General features: G+C 50.9%; 1 protein-coding gene across 1 annotated transcript in view; it reads right to left on the bottom strand.

The window, feature by feature from the left end:
- Positions 1-5,601: 5,601 nt before the first annotated feature.
- The window catches only part of Atp2c2 (ATPase secretory pathway Ca2+ transporting 2), a 57,646-nt gene continuing 41,271 nt past the window's right edge, over positions 5,602-21,976 (bottom strand). Inside the window, exons 12-27 of the mRNA XM_038312839.1 lie at positions 21,458-21,582; positions 21,222-21,319; positions 19,447-19,548; positions 18,327-18,416; positions 14,940-15,041; positions 14,352-14,508; positions 13,424-13,594; positions 12,748-12,845; positions 12,610-12,660; positions 11,521-11,687; positions 10,056-10,124; positions 9,851-9,967; positions 8,753-8,900; positions 7,455-7,553; positions 7,048-7,189; positions 5,602-5,720 (exon numbers count right to left, since the gene is read on the bottom strand). Of these exons, the coding sequence (XP_038168767.1) occupies positions 5,602-5,720; positions 7,048-7,189; positions 7,455-7,553; positions 8,753-8,900; positions 9,851-9,967; positions 10,056-10,124; positions 11,521-11,687; positions 12,610-12,660; positions 12,748-12,845; positions 13,424-13,594; positions 14,352-14,508; positions 14,940-15,041; positions 18,327-18,416; positions 19,447-19,548; positions 21,222-21,319; positions 21,458-21,582 (1,855 nt within the window). The remainder of the gene's footprint in view (positions 5,721-7,047; positions 7,190-7,454; positions 7,554-8,752; positions 8,901-9,850; positions 9,968-10,055; positions 10,125-11,520; positions 11,688-12,609; positions 12,661-12,747; positions 12,846-13,423; positions 13,595-14,351; positions 14,509-14,939; positions 15,042-18,326; positions 18,417-19,446; positions 19,549-21,221; positions 21,320-21,457; positions 21,583-21,976) is intronic.

Here is a 21,976-nt window from a genome sequence, read left to right as displayed (position 1 = left end):
TGCCCAGGAATCTCCTGGAATACTCCATGTAACCATCTTGAGCACAGCAGAAGGTCTGAGGCATGTACCTTCCAAACAAAAGTGCTATTTCTGGGGAGGGGGGAGTAGGTGTGTGGTGCAGACAGGACCTGGGCCATTTTGGTTTTCTTGGCAAGAAGCCAGTTGCCAATGGTATGTGGGATAGAGAGAAATACTGGAGTCTTTGGGCAACCCCATTGTAACCTCACAGAATTAGGTCACTGTGCTATGGAGTGTTTTTTTTTTTTTTTTAAAGATTTCTTTATTTATTATGTATACAACATTCTGCCTCCATGTATGCCCACATTCCAGAAGAGGGCACCAGATCTCATTACAGATGGTTGTGAGCCACCTTGTGAGTGCTGGGAATTGAATTCAGGACATCTGGAAGAGCAGCCAGTGCTCTTAACCACCGAATTATCTCTCCAGCCCTGGAGTGGTTTTTTTTTTTTTTTTTTTTTTTTTTTTTTAAATAAAAACATAGTTCTGTCTCTTGTTGGTCGCAGACCTGTGGTACCCATGGCTTGGTGTGACCCATTGGGAGGTCATGACACCACGGCCCTTATGCTTTCTGAGCTCTGTGCTGACAAGAGCTCAAACCACGGATGGGATCCTGCTTCTCAAAACAGCACCCTAAAGACAGGAGGGCCTGGCAGTCCTCTCAGGGTACAGAATGTGTGTGGGGTGTCAGCCGGGCCCCAAGGAACTTCTCATTGCTTCCGAATAAGGAGTGTGGTCTTTGGTGAAACTGGAGCAAGCATTCAGCTGTGAGCGCCGGAGACCTCCTGGGAGCCCAATCCAAGCCCAGAAAGTGCTAGAAGGAAGAGGTAAGAAATATGGGCCAGCTGCAAGCATGGCTGTTGTTAGAATGTGTGCTTGAGTGAAGTGCTGGAAGAATGGAGATGGGAGAGAGGACAGCTCTGGGAAGGGATGCCCCGTTCTCCCTTGGGTTCCTCTGGAGGCCACCCTCTGCACACTGGACACAGCTGTGTTTGGACATGGTATGTTTTCCAGTGTGTGTGGGTCACTCAGGGTTTCTGCATCTCCTTTCCTGCTGTTTCTGTCAGCTGTGCAGAGGCTCCACTGAGGCAGGCCAGCATCTTTACTGGAGGCTTCTTGTTGCCATAGCAACCATTATGTGTCTGTCATTGTGTCTCTAGGATGAACTGAGTGACTAGTTGGTTTAAAAGATGCCTTTGCTTCCTTTCATTCCTTTTGGTAATGCTGTGGGATGCAACCCAGGACTTGGAGCATGCTAGGCAAGCATGCCCTGCTGTGCTGTGTCCCCAGCCCTTGGCTTTTGGATGCAGGGTCTCCTGTGTAGTCTAGGCTAGCCTTGGAGTCATGATCCCCCTACCTGTGCCCCACCATGCCTGATGCCTGGCTGAGGTATGACACAACTCTGGACCTCATTTACTCCTGTAACATACCGAGTGCCTACTCATCAACAAGTCACGGTGGACAGCCTTATCGTTCGTTCTCTCTCTCTCTCTCTCTCTCTCTCTCTCTCTCTCTCTCTCTCTGTTCCTTGAGACAGGGTTTCTCTGTGTAACAGCCCTAGCTGTCCTGGAACTAGCTCTTGTACACCAGGCTGGCCTCACACTCAGAGAGATCTGCCTACCTTTCCTCCCAAGTGCTGGGATTAAAGTTGTGCACCACCGCCCGGCCTCTAATGCCTTCTTAAAATTTTTGATTGGTTTGAAATCAGTTATTTGAGTATGGTGGTCAGAGGACAATTTGAGGAGTTGGTCCTTGCCTCCCACCATGACAATGAGGGTCTTTTATGTCTGCTGCCTTGCTGACCACTCCAGGCCACCTGGCCATGAGATCCTGGGAGGTTGTCCTGTCCCTGCTGCACGTCCTGCTTAGGGTCGTTGGGGGTCACAGATGCGCACTCCTGTAGCAGAGTTTTTAGGTGGGTTCCAGGGGTTGGACCAGGGTTATTGGGCTTTCTCGGCTCCACTTTTTTCCCCTGAGCCATCTCCTGAGCTCCGATACCCCTTGTGTTATGCCTTTCCTCTACTTAAGCTCAGTGAGTTCGAGACCAGCCTGGTTTACAGAATGAGTTCCAGGACAACCAAAGCTACACAGAGAAACCTTGTCTCAAAAAAAAAAATAAATAAATACAGTATGAACGAATGAATTAAAAGATGAGTTTTGCAGGAGAAGGTCCAGCAAGAGTTCTCTCCCCTCCTGTATTTTGGAATGGTCTCATGCAAAGGCCAAGAGACCAGCTCCCAGCCCCTACCCAGGGTCCCTCAGAGAAATGCTTCTTAAGAGTGGGCATTGGAAGATTTCTATAATAACTTCACACAATGTCTGAGGGTCATTTTCTTTATTTTTCTCTTTAGTTCTGATTCTCTTGTCCTAGATGTCTACAGTTTCTTAGCTCTAGCATTCATTGTTCTGCATTCATATTCTTACTCCCTACATTCCACATATTCTTCCAGTCTTTACTCCTCTGCTGTTAACACATTCCCAAGCATGTATGTGTATATGTATATATATATATATATATATATATATATATATATATCCATTCGTTAGCAACTCATTAATTTAAAAAAAAACTACAAGGATACAGACATTCTTATCACCTAGTTTGCAGCAAAACTTGTCACCTGGTTTGCAGCCAACCACAGCTGCGAGGTGGGACTAGCCATCTCTTAAAGGGACAGCAACAAAGGTTACAAAAGGAAGAGACTAAACCAATGAGAGATCAAAGGAAGAGGCAAAGGCTACGTGTACTATTTTACATTTAAGTGTGATTAATAACATCTGGACACAGTGGCCTTTCCTATCACTTGAATCTCAGGTCACAAAAACAGTCTACTGAATCCAAAATCTTGCATCAAAAACTGGTACAGAGTGTTAATTGTTATTTTGAATCAGAACAGGGAGGTGATAGTGAAGGAAGCTTAGGGCAACATAGGTGCTGTTGATCTCTTGAAGGACTGTGATATTACAAGGCCAGACCCCTGCAGTACCGCCCTAGTTCCCTGTAATTCCTCTTAGATCCTACAAGGCTAGACACATGCAACTTCATAAGTAAAAGGTTCTACCTGTGACCTGGCCAGAAGGACACATGTCTGGCCAACTTTCTCTGTCAGTAAGACTGATGATGGAGAACAGGCTTCTAAGTCTCTCACCATAATGTGGAGAACATAGTGTAGAGAGAAGTCATCTTCCTGACCATCCACAACTATGTGTGCCCATAAGATTGAGATGTAAGCCGGGCGGTGGTGGCGCACGCCTTTAATCCCAGCACTCGGGAGGGAGGCAGAGGCAGGCAGATCTCTGTGAGTTCGAGACCAGCCTGATCTACAAGAGCTAGCTCCAGGACAGGCTCTAAAGCTGCAGAGAAACCCTGTCTCGAAAAACAAAAAAAAAAAAAAAAAAAACAAAAAAAAAAAAAAAAAAAAAAAAAAGATTGAGATGTAATCATGAGATTACATAAACACATTACATGAAAATGCATGGCCCTGGGGAGATATCATGGCTGTTTCAGCAAATGCGAGCAAGAGTTTCCAGCGTCGATGGTTCTGTGGGCTTTGCCCGGGCAGAATTATCCTCCATCAGAGGGACCATTTCTCTGGTGGGCTGACATCTGAACACTAGTTGTCACCTGCTGTAACTCCCACCGTCCCTGACAGCCTCATATGTTTTGCCCTCTTTTCTCTTCAGTGGTGACCACTTCTAAAAAGTCAGATGGCTGGGGCTGAGCTTAGAGGTAGATTCAAGAGCCTGCTGTGTTCATTAAGCACTGGCTGAGAAAATATCCACTCGACTCTGTAAAAGACAAACGCTCACCTCACAGATGCTCAGCACCTGCCCCTGACAGAAGACTGAGCTATATCCAGAGACTGGCATGAAATGAGTAAATACAGGAGCTGACATGAGGATACTGTGTGGCGTGTACAGGTACGGGCACACATGCCTCTTTGCATGTGTGTAGGTGCACATGTGCATGTGTGAGATACACATGTGTGCACATGCATGTATATGTACAGGTATGATTTGTGTGTGATGTATGTCCTTGTTCAGGAGCACATGTGTGTGATGTATGCCTGTGTGCAGGTGTTCATGTGTGTGTGATATACCTGTGTGCAGGTGCACATGCGTATGTGACTTAGGTCTGTGTCAAGTACATGTGTGTGTATGATGTATGCCTGTATGAAGGTGCACACATGCCTGGGTTATATGTCTCTGTGCAGGTGCACATGTGTATGTATGTAGCATATGCTTGTGTGCAGGTTCACATTGTGTGACATAAGGCTATGTGCAGATGCACTTGTGCACGTGTGATATATGTCTGTTAGCATACTTGAACGCACATGTGTTATGAGATTTGTCCCTGATGCTTGCTGAATTCCTTTGCATCATGACCCTCAGCTATGAGTGTCTCAGAATCACCTGTCCAGCGTCTTGAGACAGAAGAGGCTTCACCTCTTGAGAGGGGAGTGCGGTGGGACTGGAGAGCCCACGCTGCCAGAGAGCGATGCTGCGCTGCAGGTCCCAGCTCCCTCTGGCAACCTCCATAATCCTTTTTGTTCATCTCTAGGCTGTCCTGAGCGTGCAGGCATTGCTCCCCCAATGGCTTTATTATACATTTGATTCCTTCATGGTTTTCAGTGTGGGACTGAGCCCAGGACTTCATCCATGCCAGGCAGACACTCTGTGCCAAGCCCCAGCCCTTTTCCTCAGAGGCAGAGGGATCACGAGTCCCACTGAGTTGCCCAAGCTGGCCTTCAGCTGTAATCCTCTTGCCTCAGCCTCCCGTGTAGCTGGCATGTCAGACGTGTGCCCAGCTCTGTGACTCCAGCACCTCCACCACGCCCTCCTCTTCCTCATGGAGCTCTGGTCTTTCTCCATGAAGCAGGATTCCAGCATGTGCTTTGAGGTATCTGCTTTTGTTTTGTTCTTCCGGGGGAGGGAACTTCACGTGTGTCAGTGTTTATGAGGGGTCCCTGTTAGGAGTGGATGTGGAATTCTGAAAAACCGTTAGGGTTTTATTTTGGCATCCACGGGATGAGAGCTTTGTAAACACTAGGCAACCGTGTGTTTCATCACGGCAAACATAGGGAGTTTTGGCTTTTTTAATGACTAATGCCCTATCCCCTCTCAGTGGCACTGCCTTGGCTTTGTTTGTTTTTAATTAGATTTTACATAAATCATACTTGTGGGTTTTTTTTTAATACTGGGGCTCGAACCCCAAATCATGAGGCATAGCTCTTTACAGAGCTGCCCCTAAGCCCTCATCTTAGATGAAGAAGCAAGGCCTCGAAGGGGATGGCTGTGGGCAGAGTGGTCATGTTTCTGGTCGCTGTGAAGCTCTTGTGCCATCACGTGAAGTTGCATTGCTCAAGCGCAGAGAGACAGGTTAAATAAAAAACACGGTGGTTTAATAAATAGTGCCCGGTCTTAGTAAGCTCCGTCCTGTCCTGTGCATCCCAGCAGGTCAGGAGGACATGTGGAGACAGGGTCCTGGTGCTGTGTGGTCCTAAAATCCGCCTCTTGGAGTGGACAGGGCTGAAGGGTCGGGACAGACGCAGGTCACTCGGGGCTGTTGACACAGTGGTTCCTCTACACGGCCTCTGAGAGCATCTGGGTGGCCCTGGCTCCAGAGCAGAACTTCTCACACAGCTTCAGCAGCTCTGACAGAACAAAGACGGACGAGGCCAGGCCCGCTAGCAGCAGCAGGTCTGTGGGGAGAGAGGCTTAGTTGGCAGTGGCCGCCTGCCACGTCTCCCTCCATGTTCTCTGCCCTTCTCCTCAACCCAACAGACTTGTGGGGGCTGAGGGGGAGGGGTTGGCCACCTGACGAGGCCAGGGTCCTTCTGTGACACTGGATGCCCAAATAAGTCACCTCGGTTTTGGCAAGCCGACATTCTTCCCTACCATGGAAAAAGGCTGCTTAGAAACTTGCTTAGGGGAGGCTGTTTCCTTGTCTTCCTGAGATAGGGTCTCAGGTAGTTCAGGTTAGCCTCAAACTTACTACACAGCTAAGGGCGATATTGTGCTCCTGGTCCTTCTGGCTGGCTGTACCTCTCCAGTGCCACTATTGGGATTACAGGCATGCCTAGGTTATTTGATGCTGGGGATGGACCCAGGGCTTTGTGTGTGCCAAGCAAACACTCTATTAATGGAGCTTCAGCCCCAGCCCAAGGGTCTTCTTTGTGTGCAGGTTTGCAGGAACATGCAGGCAGAGGTCGGGGATTGACACTGGGTGTAATTTTCTGCTCCCCACCTTTTTTTGAGACAGCTCTCTCCCTGAGCCTGGAGCCTCTGAAATCCTCCTCTGCCTCCCAAGCAATACTGGGGCATGCATTCTGAGGATCAGACTGGGGCCTTGTGCTGTCCTGTCTCCCTTTTCTTTGCTTGTTCCCCTGGGGCACTCATGGGGACCCTGCAGGGACGCCGATTTTAGATCACACGGAGGGGTGCCTGGCTTTATCCAGGTCTCAAGTGCTCCTTCTGCATATTTACATACCCAGGTGACCATTTCGGGTCTGTAGTGAGCTGTGCTGGAGCAATGGCCTGCTCTGTCCTGGATCTGGGAGCTGACCCTCTGTCCTCCACCCCTGGGTGGAGGCGACAGAAGGAAAGGTAGGGAACCTGCAACTGCTGTGCTCGGGCTAGTTCTTCTGCAGGACCTGTCCCCACTTCTCTTTGGCTGTGGGAGCATCCTGGGCTCCAGAGCAGGGCATGCATACAGTGGCCTTTAGGCATCTCAGATGTCCCTTTCAGCAAGAACTGCCTGATGGCCATCTCAGATATATGTGTCCTGAGGTTCAGGATGCTGCCACCCAGTCTTAGCCCTAGGGGCCTCTTTCTGGGCTTCATTTGCGTTCCCTGTAGAGTCTGCACGTCACCTTCCTTCCCTATGTGACATAGAGCAGATGCTGGGGACCAAACTGTCTTTCCAGAATGGCCTTGAAGCTCCCACTCTGTGTCCCCCCCCCCCCCCCCCCCGCAGCAGCTCCACCCCAGTGGGCGGGGTACCCACTTGTTCCTGATCCTGTCACTCACCGAGAGCTCTCAGGTTTTCTGTCTGGAAGACCTTCTGCAGGGGCGGGGCATAGATCACAGCCAGCTGCCCGAGAAGGGACCCAAGGACCGAGAACAGGAACATACGGTTCCGGAAAAAGCCAATCTCAAATATCAGCTTGGTCTGTGGGGAGGAGAGGCATGAGCGGGTTTATCACCTGTGCCCCTGGGACACCGTGCATGCTGTGTCCCCCCCCCCCCAAGTTGGCACCTAGACAGAATGGCAAGTGCTGAGGGGACATGAAGTCTGATCCCAGAACCCATCTCCCCAAAACTTTGCCGAGAGTGTGAGAGGCAGTGTAACATTGCCGCCATCCATAGCCACTCCCCCCATTGTGGGTCTATGGGGGTGGGGCGTGGGACTTGGGGCGGGGTTAAGCCCTGCTCACCTGAGAACGACAACTTAGGGCATTGAAGAGGTCGAAAAACACGAAGCAGGTGAAGGCCATGGTGGTGGTGCGCGGGGTGCTAGTCCCGTTCTCTGGGATCTGGAATCACACACAGGTGTGCTCAAGGCAGAGAGGGAAAGCTTCCTACCTTAGAGCTGAGGGGTACAGTCGTGTGGCAGGGATGGCCTGTGGATGCTGCCTAAGGATTGCTCATCAGCCCAGTCCCAAAGTTGGACTTAGAAGCTGATTCTGTGCTGTGTGTCTGCGCTGTCCCCAGGGGACTCCCACCCCGTCTTCTATCAGGAGTGTTGGCTGCCAACACAGCCATAAGGTAGCAGAGAAGGGAAAGACATCTCCGAGGGCAACAGTATTCAAAATGTGGGTTGAGACCCCTCTGGGGTACCTGACCCTTTCACAGGGGTCACCTAAGACCATTGGGAAACACATTTATATTAGGATTCGTGAAAGTAGCAAAATTACAGTTATGAAGTAGCAACGAAAATAATTTATGGTTGGGGACCACACCGTGAAGAACTTAATTAAAGGGTCGCAGCATCAGGAAGACTGTCCTAGGGGGTAACACCCTAACAGGTCATGCCACTACACAAACCCCCAGATCAGAGCCCATGTTCTGTGAGGAGTATGGGGCGACTGGTCCCAAAGACAGTGTGTTTGGTAAGGATGTCTGTTGAGGCCTAAGCCATGTCAGCCAGGTCTGGCTGGAGACCCCGTGAGATGGATTTGTGGGTGCAAGTGTCAGACAGTTTTTGCCTCAACTTCTGCCTCCCCACCTGGTAAAACCTCATCAGGTTGAAACACAGCTCAGTCCCATGTACACCCCTCCTCCTGTCAGCCAGGCAGGTTTCTAGAACCAAACTCTCATCTGGATGCCCTGGAGGCCATGTCTAAACACAATGGGGATCCCCACCCAATTTCTCATCTTGGCCCCGTATATAACCATATACAACCATGTCCGAGGCTCCCTGGCCCAATGAGCCTTAAAAACTGACCTGTGCTGAGATAGTCTCAGAGCATAAGGGGATCCTGTAGTTTCCTTGTGACAATAGAAATGCCTGCCCCCACTCAAGACTCCAGCTGTCTGTGCTCTGGCCCCAATTCTTGACCCACAAAACTTCTCCGTACCTCCCCCAGGCATTTCCCCCTACCATACTCTCTGGCCTCTGATAGCGCCAGGCTCTCCTCTCTGTGTGTGTCTGTCTGTCTCCCTTGGAGAGAGCACCCAGCCCTGCACAGGGCTCCCAACTGATCCCAAGCGAGCCAATGCCTGCCTTGCTCACCTCTCTCCAGAAAATAAAGAGGGTCCCTCCTATGATGACAGCAGCTGACATGAGGATCTTCAGGATCAAGGCTCTGTTCAGGATGCTGTCCCCCATGCTCCTCGGAGGCCTCCTCAGGGCATCTCTGTCCACAGGCTCCACCCCCAGGCTGTGCAGGACAAGGCAAGTGATGTTTTGAAATAGCAGAGGTCACTGGAAGCCGGGCTAGGTGGCACACACTTGCAATCCCAGCTTTCCGGAGGCTGAGGCAGGAGACTCTGAGTTCAAGGCCAGCCTGGGTTATATAGTGAATCCCTAAGCCTGCCTGAATGAAAGAGGGAGAGCCTGCCTCAAAAAACAAAAAACAACAACAAAAAAAATTAAAAAGGGACTCCTGAGACTCTTGCCTCAGCTTTGATGATTGTCCCCCAAGCAACTTTCCTACTGTTAGCCATAGCTCTCTTCCCATCTGTCTCCAAAAATCTAGAAGCAAAGAAGCCAGAGCACCTAGCAAGGGCCAACACTGGGCTTTGGCCTTCCTCATGTCATGTCCTTCTAACCCCCATGTAGTTCTCTCTACCATGAGGGGTCCTAAGTGGGGCCTGGAGAAACAGGACCCAGTCTGGGGTCTACTGTGTCAGATGCCCATTTATCACTCAGGAACATCAGGAGGCCCAGTTGCACATGGGGTGGAGACCTGGGAGCTACCTCACCTGCGCTCTCTCTCTCACACACACAGGGAGGCTTGTGGAAGTGGCAGCCCTCGCTAGGCTCTGGGCTTTCCTCTCTGCGTACCACAGCTGATGATTACAGCAATGCTAACAGGAACAGCAGCCGCATTTGGAATGATACCTCCTTGTGCAAGCAGCCAAGGCTGCTGGGCACACAGGTCTCCTGTGTCACTGATGCATTCATGAGCATCTATAACATGCAAGCACCATCCTAAGGGTCGAGGGGCATCAAGTCCATAATAACCAACCACAGTAAGGATGGATCTAATCAATCAAAACGATACTTTCCCTTTTAGGGAAAAGCATGGGCAGATGCCCAAGGATGAGGCTACCAGATTCCTTTTCAAGAGAAAGCTCACGTGGTCCTGCCTTTAGCCTGCTTCCTCACCTCTGTGCTGGCGGTCCATCCATGATGATGTTCACCCACAGGATCTGCATGGCGTTGAGGGGGCTGGGGAGGTTGCACACGGTGGACAGGGTGATGAGGCTCAGGGCTGCGATGCTCCTGTCGGGCAAAGGCAACAGGCAGCCCCTCAGTGCGCACACCGGATGCGGCACCCGCTCACTACCGAGGACTGGCTGCCTCTGCTTACGTGCTCAGCTGGAAGCGGACGAAGTTCTTGATGTTGTAGAAGATGCCTTTGCCTTCCTCCACCGCGCTCCTGTAAGGGAGGCAAGAGCGTAGGTGGTCAGGAAAGTCCTGGTGGGGGTGGGGGACTTAGCCACATGGTGTGGCCAGCCTACGTGCAACAGTGCTGGGAACCCTTGCTGGCACACCTGGGACACACTGATAGGGGGTATTGGCATCCCCTTTTGTACAAATCCTGTGTGTGATCCCTTTCAGCTGGAGCCTGGGGCCCCGCCTGTGCTCAGAATACTGAGGGTACAATCTACCTGTGGTTCAGCACAGAGTGGAAGACACCCAAGCTCCACACGCTGGGGGCAGAACAAGAAAGGGTGTCCTTCTGTGTACCTGTGTAGTTTATGTGTCAGAACATGCGTGTGGAGGCCATAAGGACACGTTGGATGTCCGGTTGCCTCTCTGACTTCCTCCTTTGAGTCAGTATTTCAGAGTCTGGAGCAAAGCAGACAACCAGCAAGCCCCAGGGATCCTCCTGTCTCTGCCCCCTCACAGTGCCAGGGTTACAGGCATGGTCCTAGGGCTGCAGAAGAGTCTTTTTAGTGGCAGAGAAGTGTTGCAATGCCAGTGCCTCTGCTATTAAAAACACGCTTCCAAATGTTCTTCTATACACTAAGTAACATGATTTACTTAAGATTAGTCTTAAGTATAATTTAAGATTAAATCCAGAGCCGGGCAGTGGTGGCGCATGCCTTTAATCCCAGCACTCAGGAGGCAGAGGCAGGTGGATCTTGGTGAGTTCGAGGCCAGCCTGGTCTACAGGAGCTAGTTCCAGGACAGGCTCCAAAGCCACAGAGAAACCCTGTCTCTCAAAACAAAACAAAGATTAATAATCCAGAGAAAGGCAATTTTAATCCTCCTGTCTCAGCCTCCTGAATTGTTGGGCCTCCAACTAGGACTTTCATTTGTGCAGGTGTGCACACATGTGGGGACCAGAGGACAGCCTGGTGTCGTCCCCAAGAAAGCTGTCCTCTTCCTTTGACACAAGATCTCTCACTGGCCTGGAGCTCACCCATTGGGTGAGGTTGGTTGGGTCTGCCTGTCTCCTCCACAGCCATAGGATCAACAGCCTGTACAACCCTGCCTGCATTTTCACGTGAACTCGGTGTCAAACTCGACTCTCCATGCTTGCAGGCCAAGCACTATGCCAACCGAGCCAGCCCCCAAAGATGATTTTTAACAGCTGTGCCTTATGACTAGCTGGTCAAGTGACTCTAGGCTTTCTTAATATCCCACAGTAACGAACAGCAGGATGGCCCCAGCACCCTGTTTTGAGAAGGTCCATACATTTGGAGTGTGCTTATCATTACAGTGATAAGCTTGGGATACAGCTCTCTCCAGGGAGTTCCCTGAACCTCAAGAAAGCCCCGCTATATCCACTACAGTACATCCTGGGGATGCCGATGATAGCAGCTCACATAATGGTTGAGAAGTCATCGTCCACCAGAATCATGTTGGCAGCCTCTTTGCTGACGTCCGTCCCCGTCTGTCCCATGGCGATCCCGATATCCGCGGACTTGAGGGCAACGGAATCATTCACGCCATCCCCCGTCATGGCCACAATCGCCCCTGACTCCTGCAGTGCCTTTGGGAAGAGCAGGTGATGGAGGCTGTAGCCCGAGGACTCTCAGACTGTCTTGATGCCCTGCCTGGTGTACCACGGGGGCCCCCTCCCCTGGACTCTGGGGTTAACTGGCCTACCCACAGTAGCTCTGTCGCAGTGGCCCTGAGGGTGGGCATGGCCCTGAATGCTCAGCCTTAGTTTCTCCATCTACAAAGCAAGTGGCAGCCACCATCCTGGCCCCACAGGCTGCTGTGACATCCTGGCTAGGAGAACAGATGTGATTTGTAAAAGTTGCCTATTTCTGGGCTGGCAAGATGTCCCAACAGGTAAAGGAGCTTGCCACCAATCTTGATGACCTAACTCATAGTCACATGGTTAATAGAGAACTGATCCCCACAGGTTGTCACCTGACCTCCATACATGTACTGTGGCCTGTATGCGTCCATATTCCTATATACAAAATTTGTTCATTTTTTTGGAACAGAGTCTTTTGTGTAGCTCAGGCTTATCCTGGAACTCATGATCCCCCTGCCTCAGCCTCGTGAGTACTGGAATGACAGTTGTGAGCCACCATATGTGGTTGGCATTTATTCTTCATCACTAAAAACTAAACACCCCAGAACCCCCTCAAATAGCTCCCAAAACACCAAAGAGCTCAGCAAACTGCCAGGTACAGATGTAGGGAAAGCTCTGGAACTCACTGGTTTCTGGTTGTCAAAAAGGAGCCATGGGAATATTTTCTCTTTACGTTATCTAATTCCTAGGGCTGTCCCAGTGTCTGTGGTCCCCAACTTCCCCACAACCCCATAAGAAGACCCACTCCTGTTCCTACTGTGAAGTGCCTAGCAGCCTGCCCCCCTGGATCCCGGTCACTTGGCCAGCTGAGAGTCTGCCACCCTGAATGGCCCCACTCTGAATCACCCCGGTCATTTGGCCCCGTTACCTTTATGATTTTAACCTTGTGCTTCGGGCTGGTCCTGAAGAATATAGACACCTGGCACAGGGAGTCAAAGAGTCATCCGCGGACATAGAGCTGGAGGACCTCTCCATCCTGTCCGGTCCGCCCCCCGGAAGAACCCACCTGCCTCACTCGGGCAGCCAGTGCGTCCTGCTCCATGCCCTCCACCTCCTCCCCAGACATGGCTTTCAGCTTCTCATTGCATAGGCCGATGTTTCTTCCTTTGGGGGAGGAGTTAGGGCTGAGGAACACCCCCAGAACCCCCACTGTGGTCCTGTCCCACCCAGTGTGTGACAAACCCATCTCCAGTCAGTGTCTAGTAACCATGGTGAGCCTGTATTTGCCCATGATAATAAAACTACGCAAAAATCGGCTTCCCTGAGGCCACACTGCTGGGGAGTATCACTGGCACCTTTGGGACTCTGGCTGTGACCTCCCAGCACTGGGCAAAGCCAACATGACAACTCTTGACGAGGAGGCAGAGGAGGCCTGCTGGCCTGCCGCTGATGAACAGACTCGAGGAGCGGAGTGCCTCCATGCCTCGTCAAAGATACCCAGCCAATGGAGGAAGTCAGACTGGACCTACAAGGTGTGGGATGCCACCTGTGCGATGAGATTACACTTGAAAAGCTCTGAAACACACAGTAGGCCCTCAGTTTACATGCAGACTTTCCCCCATTTAGACACGAGCTGAAGCAGGGAGCCCTTTAGACACAGCCCTTTAGCCATTTAGACACAGCTCAGAGCCCTCTCCGTTGGGCATGAGGCCCCTCCACTCCTGGCCCCTCACCCCAGTTACCTATGGCCCAGGCTGTCTCTAGGGCATCTCCTGTCACCATCTTCACTGACACACCAGACTCGGAGAGGACCTGGACCGCTTCCTTCACACCAGCCCTCGGCGGGTCGATGATGCCCACAAGACCCAGGAACGTCAGTCTCCCCAGCTCGGGCCCAGATGCCAGGGCCAGCACTGTAGGAGACACAAGGAGAGGTTTCTGGGGACTGGTGACCACCTGTGGTCCTAGCAAGCCCTGCTGTGACCCTCAGGGGAGCATAGGTGCACTGAATAAGGAGGGAGGGGTATGGGACACAGGCTGCTGGTCCAGCTGAAGCCCCTGGGAGATGGCAGACAGGCATCTGGGACAGCCTCGCATGCCATGAGCTCAGTGCATGCTGTCTTCAGAGTCGGGAGGTTGAGGTCATGGATAAGCCCAGATCTTCTCCCAGCCCCGTCCCCATGGAATACAAGTATTCCAGAGTGTTCTGAGATGTTTTCTCCAACAAGTGACGGGGTGACAAATGGCACAAGAGCTTTAACATCAGCCTGATGGGGAAGACCCTGACTCTGCCCCTGAGAAAGCTGCAGATGCCCAAAATGAAGCGTCTCCCTTCATCTGAGAGTCCTGGGTGTTGGTGGCAGAAGGCATGGGATGAAATCGTGCCTGAAATCAGTGCGCACAGCACAAACTTCACATGCCCTAGAGAATCTGGCAAGCAGCACCTCCTCCATACACAAGCCACCCCTAGGTTAGCGGGTGTCTTGGGTGGCTAGGGGTGACTAGGCACTTCAACTGTGAAGTGTCATGTTGGGAGCTGCTTGTCGGTCCACCCCTGTCTACTTTTTGGCCGGTGGCAGATTCACCTAGGATCCTGTTCCCATGCACCCCAGTGACACCACAGGCCAACGCAAGGCCCCAGTGGACAAGGGAGGAGGCCATGGTACCAACCCCGCAGGCCAAGCGAGCCCATCTTCTTCTCTTCCTGCAGCCAGCAGGACTTCTGTTGGGGCGTCAGAGGCAGGGGGATGCCCCCGTTGTTGTACATGCTACAGTGATGAATCACTTCCTCAAAGGCCCCCTTCATGAAGTAAATGTCTTCCCGATCCTTGGAAAAGAAAAGGAAAAAAAAAAAAAAAAACTCCACTGCCATTGGGTGCTTCCTGCTGCATAGACAATTGCCTCACACGTGAGCCCGTATCAGAACCTCCGCAACACACGGTCCACACCTGGACTTTCCAATGCAGGTTAATAGGAGCCTGAAACTCCGCATTGCTAATCTCCAGGGATGCAGGTGCAGCTGGGTCAGGGCCCCCACTATGAGCACCAGGGGTCAGAATGCCAGGTTCATGGCTGTCACCTCACTGGAAGCTCTCAGAAGGTGCTGGGCATGCCATCCTCATCCCCCAGGCGCTTGTGCCTTACTTTGGTAAGGGAGGGAGGAGTGCTCCGCCATCCCAGCTCTCAGTGCTGAGGCAGGAGGCTTCCAGGCTAGCCTGGGTACTACAGTGAGACTGTCTTAACAGCAGCCAAGCTCACCTCATTCTTCGGGCTGCACCTCACGGCCATCCACTTCTGCTCCGAGCTGAAGGGAATCTCCTTTCTCCGCGTGTAGGAATCTTTGGCGTCACCTAAGTTCATCTAGGGTATAAGGGGATGTTTTCAGGGAGTCAGCCCAAGCCAGGCTATATGCCCGTGGTTCCCAGCCTTCCTAACGCTGCAACCCTTTCACACAGTTCTTCCTGTTGTGGTGACCTCCAATCATAAACTTCTTTTCGTTGCTAATTCATAACTGTGATTTTGCTACGGTTATAAATTGTAAATATGTTTTCTGATGGTCTCAGGTAACCCCTGTGTAAAGGTCATTTGTATCCCCACCTCTGAAGGGTTGTGACCCACAGGTTGAGAACCACTGCTTTAAGCTAAATTCTGTATAAACCAGCATCCAAACTACAGAACCCCTAGCAGTAGCTACAGGAAGGCTGACTGTTTTCAAATGTCTCACCCAGGAACCTTTCTTTTCTCTTGACCCAGAACCAAGCCTTTGCCTCATTGCCTTTGGAAACTTCTGAGGAATGAGGACATCTGGGGAGGTGCATCCTGGGGCCTGCAGGACCAGCATCTGTGTGGTCTTTGGTGACTTTGGGGCCTATTGCTCACTAAACTAAAACTCAGGGCAAACTTAGTTTTCCATGAGCAAATCAATGTTAGCCAGGCATCTCATGCATTAAAGGCAGCGTTTGGGAGAGAAAGGAATCCCAGAACTCTGGTGAACATGGGACTCGGAGGACCCTGCTCCCCTCTTGATACAGGGTCTTGCTTTGTAACCCTGCCTGGCCTGGGATTTGCTATGTAGATCAGGCTGGCCTTGTACTTACAGAGATCTGCCTAGCTCTGCTTCCCTAGTGCTGGGATTAAAGGTATGTGCCACCATGTCTGGAAAGAGTCCCCCCCCCATTCCTCTCAAAGCACAGCTATGCCAGCAGCGCCAGCAGTGGCCCAAGAGTGGCTGTGCTGTGGAAGGCTGTCCTCTGAGAAGGGACAGCCATCAGCATCCATCTGAGAAGCTGTGACTCCTCCCAAGAAACCCTCAGAAGGAGGAGCAGGGAGGGCATCAGACCCTCACCTCCTCAACCCTTCTCGGCTGCAGCAGCGGACATGCTAGAGTATGCAGAAGGCAAAAGTTCCCCTGCAGAGGGCACACCAGATTAGGGCTGGGCTCTGTAGTGATGTAGCTGTTTGGGGTCACCATACTATTTTGAGCAAACCCAATAGTCATCCACCCGTCAAGCTGGGCTTGGGTACAATTGATTCTTTTTCTTTTTTTTTTTTTAACTTTATTTTATGTGCATTGGTGTGAAGGTGTCAGATCCCCTGCAACTGGATCTTCAGACAGTTGTGAGCTGCTATGTGGGTGCTGGGAATTGAACCGGGGTTCTCTGGAAAAGCAGTCAGTGCTCTTAACCACTGAGCCATCTCTCCAGCCCCAGGAATTGATTCTTTTAGGGGTACCCTATCTGGATGAATAGATATTTGTTTGTGTCACCCCAGGAGAAGTTGACAAAACATGGAGATGTATTGGCCAGCAGGGTGTGGTGGCACATGCCTGTGATCATAGCTACTCAGAGGCTGAGACAGGATTGTGAGTTCAAGGCCGATCTGGGCCACACAGCAATGGGATTTCTCAAAGTAAAAAGGGCTGGAGTTTGGCTTAGGCAGCCACGGTGCCCTGGATTCCATTCTAATAATATTGTGAAAGTGGTGTGAAAGAGGGGTAGGCAGACCACAAAGATGATGTCTAGGGCTGGGGAGATGGCTTAGCAGGTAAGAGGGTTTGCTGCGCAAACATGAGGACCTGAGTTCAAATCCCCAGAACTGTGTAGACTAATCAAGGTTCTCTAAAGGAACAGAGCTGATAGAATCAATATAATTACATGGAAAAAAAAGGAAAGAAAACATGAATATCTGTTTAATATGTGTGTATATATGCACAAACATTCTTAAAAACTGTGACAGAACATTCAATTATAATCCTTGTTTTATATGTTTATTATAGATTTATTATTTATTATAATCACCTATTATTTATAGTATTTAATTATAATTAAATATATTTAATTTATTGTATATTTAAGTTATCAAATATATTTAATTATAATTATATATTATTTATTATAATTACATATTTATTATATATTACAGTTTTTTTTTTCGAGACAGGGTTTCCCTGTAGTTTCTAGAGCCTGTCCTGGAACTAGCTCTTGTAGACCAGGCTGGCCTCGAACTCAGAGATCCGCCTGCCTCTGCCTCCCAAGTGCTGGGATTAAAGGCGTGCGCCACCACCGCCCGGCTACAGATTTATTATAATCTGTGATTGGTCACATGGCCTTAACTGGCATTTGTAACTATTTTCCTCTACTACCCATTTTGTATTCCCTTTACCCTCAGCAAACACCTCAACAGATCTCTCCCTGGAGGAGTTACCCACACCTTCATTCCTGATGGGTCTGTACCCTCTGTCATCCTGCCTGAATTACGCTGTAGTTTCCCACTGACCTTAATCACAAGACATGGTGGCAACAAGAGATGCCATACAGGATCCCCTGCACTCCAGATGTAATCATTCTCGCCTCCATTGTGGAGAAGCAATCCAATTTCCTCTTGGTAATCAGGATCCTATTACCATTGTTGTTCCTTTCTTAGCCTGTCTGCTTCAGGGCACTAGAAACCCAAAGTGGCCCTGGGGAAGTCTGAGCTCCCAGTCAATAGAATGTTTGCTGTGCCTCCTGGCAGGAAGATTCCTCCCTTTGGAACCAAAACTTCTAGGCCAGCAAGTGGTTATGTGTGCCTGTACCCTCAGTGCTGTTGGAGGACAGGGTGGGTAACAGAAAGACGGTTGGGGCCTGCTGGTTGCCAGCCTGGCTTAGGTTCAGTCTCAAGGGAACAAGTAGAGACACACAGAGAAGGACACAGATGTCCTCTTCTGACCCTGTTGAGGACTGCAGACCATCATCAGACTCTGAATTTTCTATGACTCTTTGCCTGCCGGAGTAAACAGCTTGTTTTCCTGTGCTTGCAGCTGCTCTGAGCACGAGACCCTGATGGCAGAGAAGTGGCTTCTGGTGGCTTGCAGCTGAAGGATCCTGAGAGCTAGGGCATGGCCATTGGTCAGGGAAGGCACTATATAAGCTGCCATCAATATAATGCCAACAATAAAGTTGGCATTCTTGGCGTTCTTGTTTCAAGGATGACCAGTGTCTCTGTCTGTCTCTCTCTCTCTGTGTGTGTGTGTGTGTGTGTGTGTGTATGTTTCAATCTCCAGGCCCTTGTCTGAGTATCCTACAGGTGTAGTACCATAGTACACGTAGTACAGGCACTACAGGACCGCAGTACCCGTAGTAGTATGGACGCTACATGACCCCTTACCTTCATGGCCAGCACCATCAAGGCCCCTTCTGTGGGCTGTCCCATTACAGTGTTCTTCCTGATGACAGCATTGTTGGCGATGCAGCCTGCCTGAAGGGGGGTTGGAATATCTGCAGTCAGTATGAGGAAGCAGCCCCTGGGCCTTGGGCTCACCCACTCTATGAAAGGTTGGGCACTGCAGGCGTGGCCTTAGAGCTGGGCCAGATAACAAGTTTCCTTCTAATAAATGGGTGTCTTAGAAACACACAAATGTGTCACCCCCTGCCCCCACCCCATCTTCAGGCATTGAACCAGGCCTCTCACATGCTAGGCAAGCCCTCTACCACTGAACTGCATACCCCAGGCTTGTTTTTCATTTTGAGATAGGGCTTGCTAAGTTGCCCAGGCTGGCCTTGAACTTGTACCCCTGCCTTGGTCTCCTGAGTAGCTGGGATGCCAGGCCCATCCCACTAGGCTGGGAAATGGCTTAGGAGGAGTGTTGGTCCCAGAAGTGGTCATAGGGGAGCATGAGGTGCAGGTGGACCAGGGTCTGAGGTGGGGTAGTGGGGTGGTGATGACAGCAAGTGGATTTCCACTTAGGTGACACCGTGCTCTGGGGCTGGAGAGTGGCACTGGCTGCATGGGAGGATAAGCAGGCATCAGTTAAACCACAGGCTTTAGGGAAGTGTTCTGCAGTACACGGCTAGTTTGGAGAAACATCTAGAAGCCTGACAGAGCGTGGGCGACTGCCGCTTCCCCGCCACCCTGGAGCTGATCTCAGCCATCCAGGGGCTTCTCTGAGTTTGTTTCTGAGGGGGTTGAGGGGAGGGAAGGCAGTAGAGCGGGGTCCCCCTGGAGGTGAGGCCCTGACTTCCGGGAGGCCGCTCGCCATGCAGGAAGGGCAGATGGCTTACGAGGAGGAGAAACCACGCCTGCCATTGCCAACAGTGACAGTGGCACACAGTGGGAAGAAGATCCGCACCCACCAGCCCAGCCAAGCTCTGCCTTTCCTTCGCCCTCCTCCTTCCCATCCTGCTGGGGCGATGTCCGCAGCTGTGACAGCCCTAACTGCTGAAGTCGGTCAGTCACCTCCATCCCAGGCAGGCTGCACACTGTCCCACCATGGCGACACAACACTCACCTCCACCAGCTTCCCCACCGAAATGTTGCTGAATCCCTGGATCACTTCCTTGGATGGGAGGAGACACACGGCCCCTTCGCCACTGTACCCGACTCCACTGACCTGGAAGGATAGGGCAGACTGAGGGTGTTATCGAGACCTGACCCCTAAACCCTGGGTGGTGCCTGTTCCCTCTCCTATAGTCCCACCCCATTAGCATATACGTTAGGATGACCCCGCAGATTGTCTGCCGCCCAGGACCTCTCCCTGACGGTAGAGGCTGCGTGCATTATGACCAGCTGCTGCCAGCAGTCCTGGTGGAGGCCTTGCTGCACAAGCTGAGGAGCAAAGGGAGACAGCTTGGGAGAAGCCGCACCTAAGCCAAGAGGAAATATCTGGCCTCTGCAGCTCATAAACCTGTCAATCAAGATAATGCAGCCCGGGGCTGAAAAGCAACCAGCCGTGGAATGTTTATAAACCAGGATGACAATGTGCCAAGAAAATGGCATTGAGGGGCCAGGGAGCTGGCTCTGTGGTTAATAGGCATGCTTACTGGTCTTGTAAGGGACCCAAGTTCAGTTCCCAGCACCACCACTAGATGGCTCCAAACTGCTTGTAGTACCAGCTTCAGGGGCTTCAACGCCCTCTTCTGGCCTCCACGGGCACTGTACCTATGTGCCTATAGTACCAGCACACAGGGATATAGCCATACACATAAACAAATATCTCAAAAAAATATTTAAAAAGTAAAGAAACGTTATTGAGGGCTGGAGAGATGGCTCAGCGGTTAAGAGCATTGTCTGCTCTTCCGAAGGTCCTGAGTTCATTTCCCAGCAACCACATGGTGGCTCACAACCATCTGTAATGAGGTTTGGTGCCCTCTTCTGGCCTGCAGGCATACACACAGACAGAATATTGTATACATAATAAATAAATAATTTTTTTTTAAAAAAAGAAACGCTATTGACAAGAGAAGGCTATGACCTGTGGGCCCCTATTTGCTCTGGAAAGGTCTGTGGAAAAACACCCAGACTCAAAATTGCTGGTTAAGGGAGCATGCCATTGTGCCTTGTGAGACACAAAGAGGCACAGACAGTGACTCAGGGTCAGTTTGTCATGGGTGGTGACAAGTACTTCTGTAGCTTTTAATTTTTTTAACGAGCTGGGCATGGTGACTCATGCCTAGAAATCCCAGCATATGGGAAACTGAGACAAGAAGATTGACAGCCATCTCCAGGACAGCCTAGACTACATAATGAGTTCCAGTCCAGCCCAGGCTACAGAGTGAGCCTGTTTCAAAAACCCAAATGCAGCAGGGCCTAGTGGCCCGAGCCTGTAATCCTAGCTTAGTGGAGAGGCCGAGGCAGGCAGCTCTCAAGTTCAAAGTCAGCCTGGATGCAGAGTAAGGCCTTGTCTCCAGATAAGAGTGAAGAGTGAGCTGGGAGAGACAGTTCAGTGGTAGAGGGTTTACCCAGCATGCCAGGCAATCCCCAGAACCGCAAAAGTAGGGTTGGCTGTTAATGAGGGGTTGGGAGTGTGGTTCAGTAGTATAGTGCCTGTCTAGCATTGGAGGAGACCCTTGGCTCCATCCTACAAAACTATAAAAAATAAATATTATAATTAAGAATCAAAGAGGACATCTCAAATTAAAGGTCACAATCCTTTCTCAGACAGACCTCCAAAGTGTTTATTTCTTCCTTGCTGCTCTAAGAGAATCTGCGTGATCTCCCTGGGTAGGAGAAGGGCTATCAGGGTACACCTTGGTCTCCCGCCCTGTGAGATAGTACGAGGCTCACCTCAGCATGGAACCCATCGGAAGTGACAAGCTGGGTCGCTGTCATTTCGTTGGCTGTCAGAGTGCCTGTCTTGTCAGAGCAGATGACATTACAGCAGCCTGGAACCATGGGAATAGGTTAATAGAGATGAGTTATCACCCCCAAGCCTGGGGCTCATGCAACACTCTTGCTGAGTGAGCAATCCCAGCCCCACACCTCCACCTGACTCAGATTGCACTGGAGTGGGGACGCCTCACCCAGAGTCTCCACGATGGGCAGCTTCTTCACAATGACCCGCTTCTTGGCCATCCGCAGCACCCCCAGGACCAGCGTCACCATGACAACGATGGGCAGCCCCTCTGGGATGGCCGCCACAGCCAAGCTGAGTAGAAAAAAGTCGAACCAGAGTTAGTACACCAAAGGGTGATGTCCATCTCAACTGGCATCGGTTGACGATGCTTTCTTCTTAGTGAATCTTGTCTTTGCCCCTGGCGGACAGTCTACTCAATTTCTAATTCCACGATGCACTTGTCTCCGTCACTCTTTCTGTCCCACCCCTTCCCTGGTAAACTACCTCCCCAGCCTGGACCTCTCCAGTCCGTCAGGCAGTCACATCTTAGTGCGAACTGGTGTCGGTTAAGTCCCTTTCCCTGACAAACATTCTCATTTATTAGGGACAGAGTTTCCAGGGAAGCGCTTGACAATTTCAGAGAGTCAGGGAACTAGAAGAAGGGGAAACTGTGGTCGAGATGTAATATAGGAGAGAACTGAAAGAA

The sequence above is a fragment of the Arvicola amphibius genome, chromosome 15 (assembly GCF_903992535.2).
Source record: "Arvicola amphibius chromosome 15, mArvAmp1.2, whole genome shotgun sequence".
Classification (NCBI taxonomy): Eukaryota; Metazoa; Chordata; class Mammalia; order Rodentia; family Cricetidae; genus Arvicola; species Arvicola amphibius.
The sequence above is the reverse complement of the archived record's forward strand: the minus strand, read 5'-3'. Positions and strand labels throughout refer to the sequence as shown.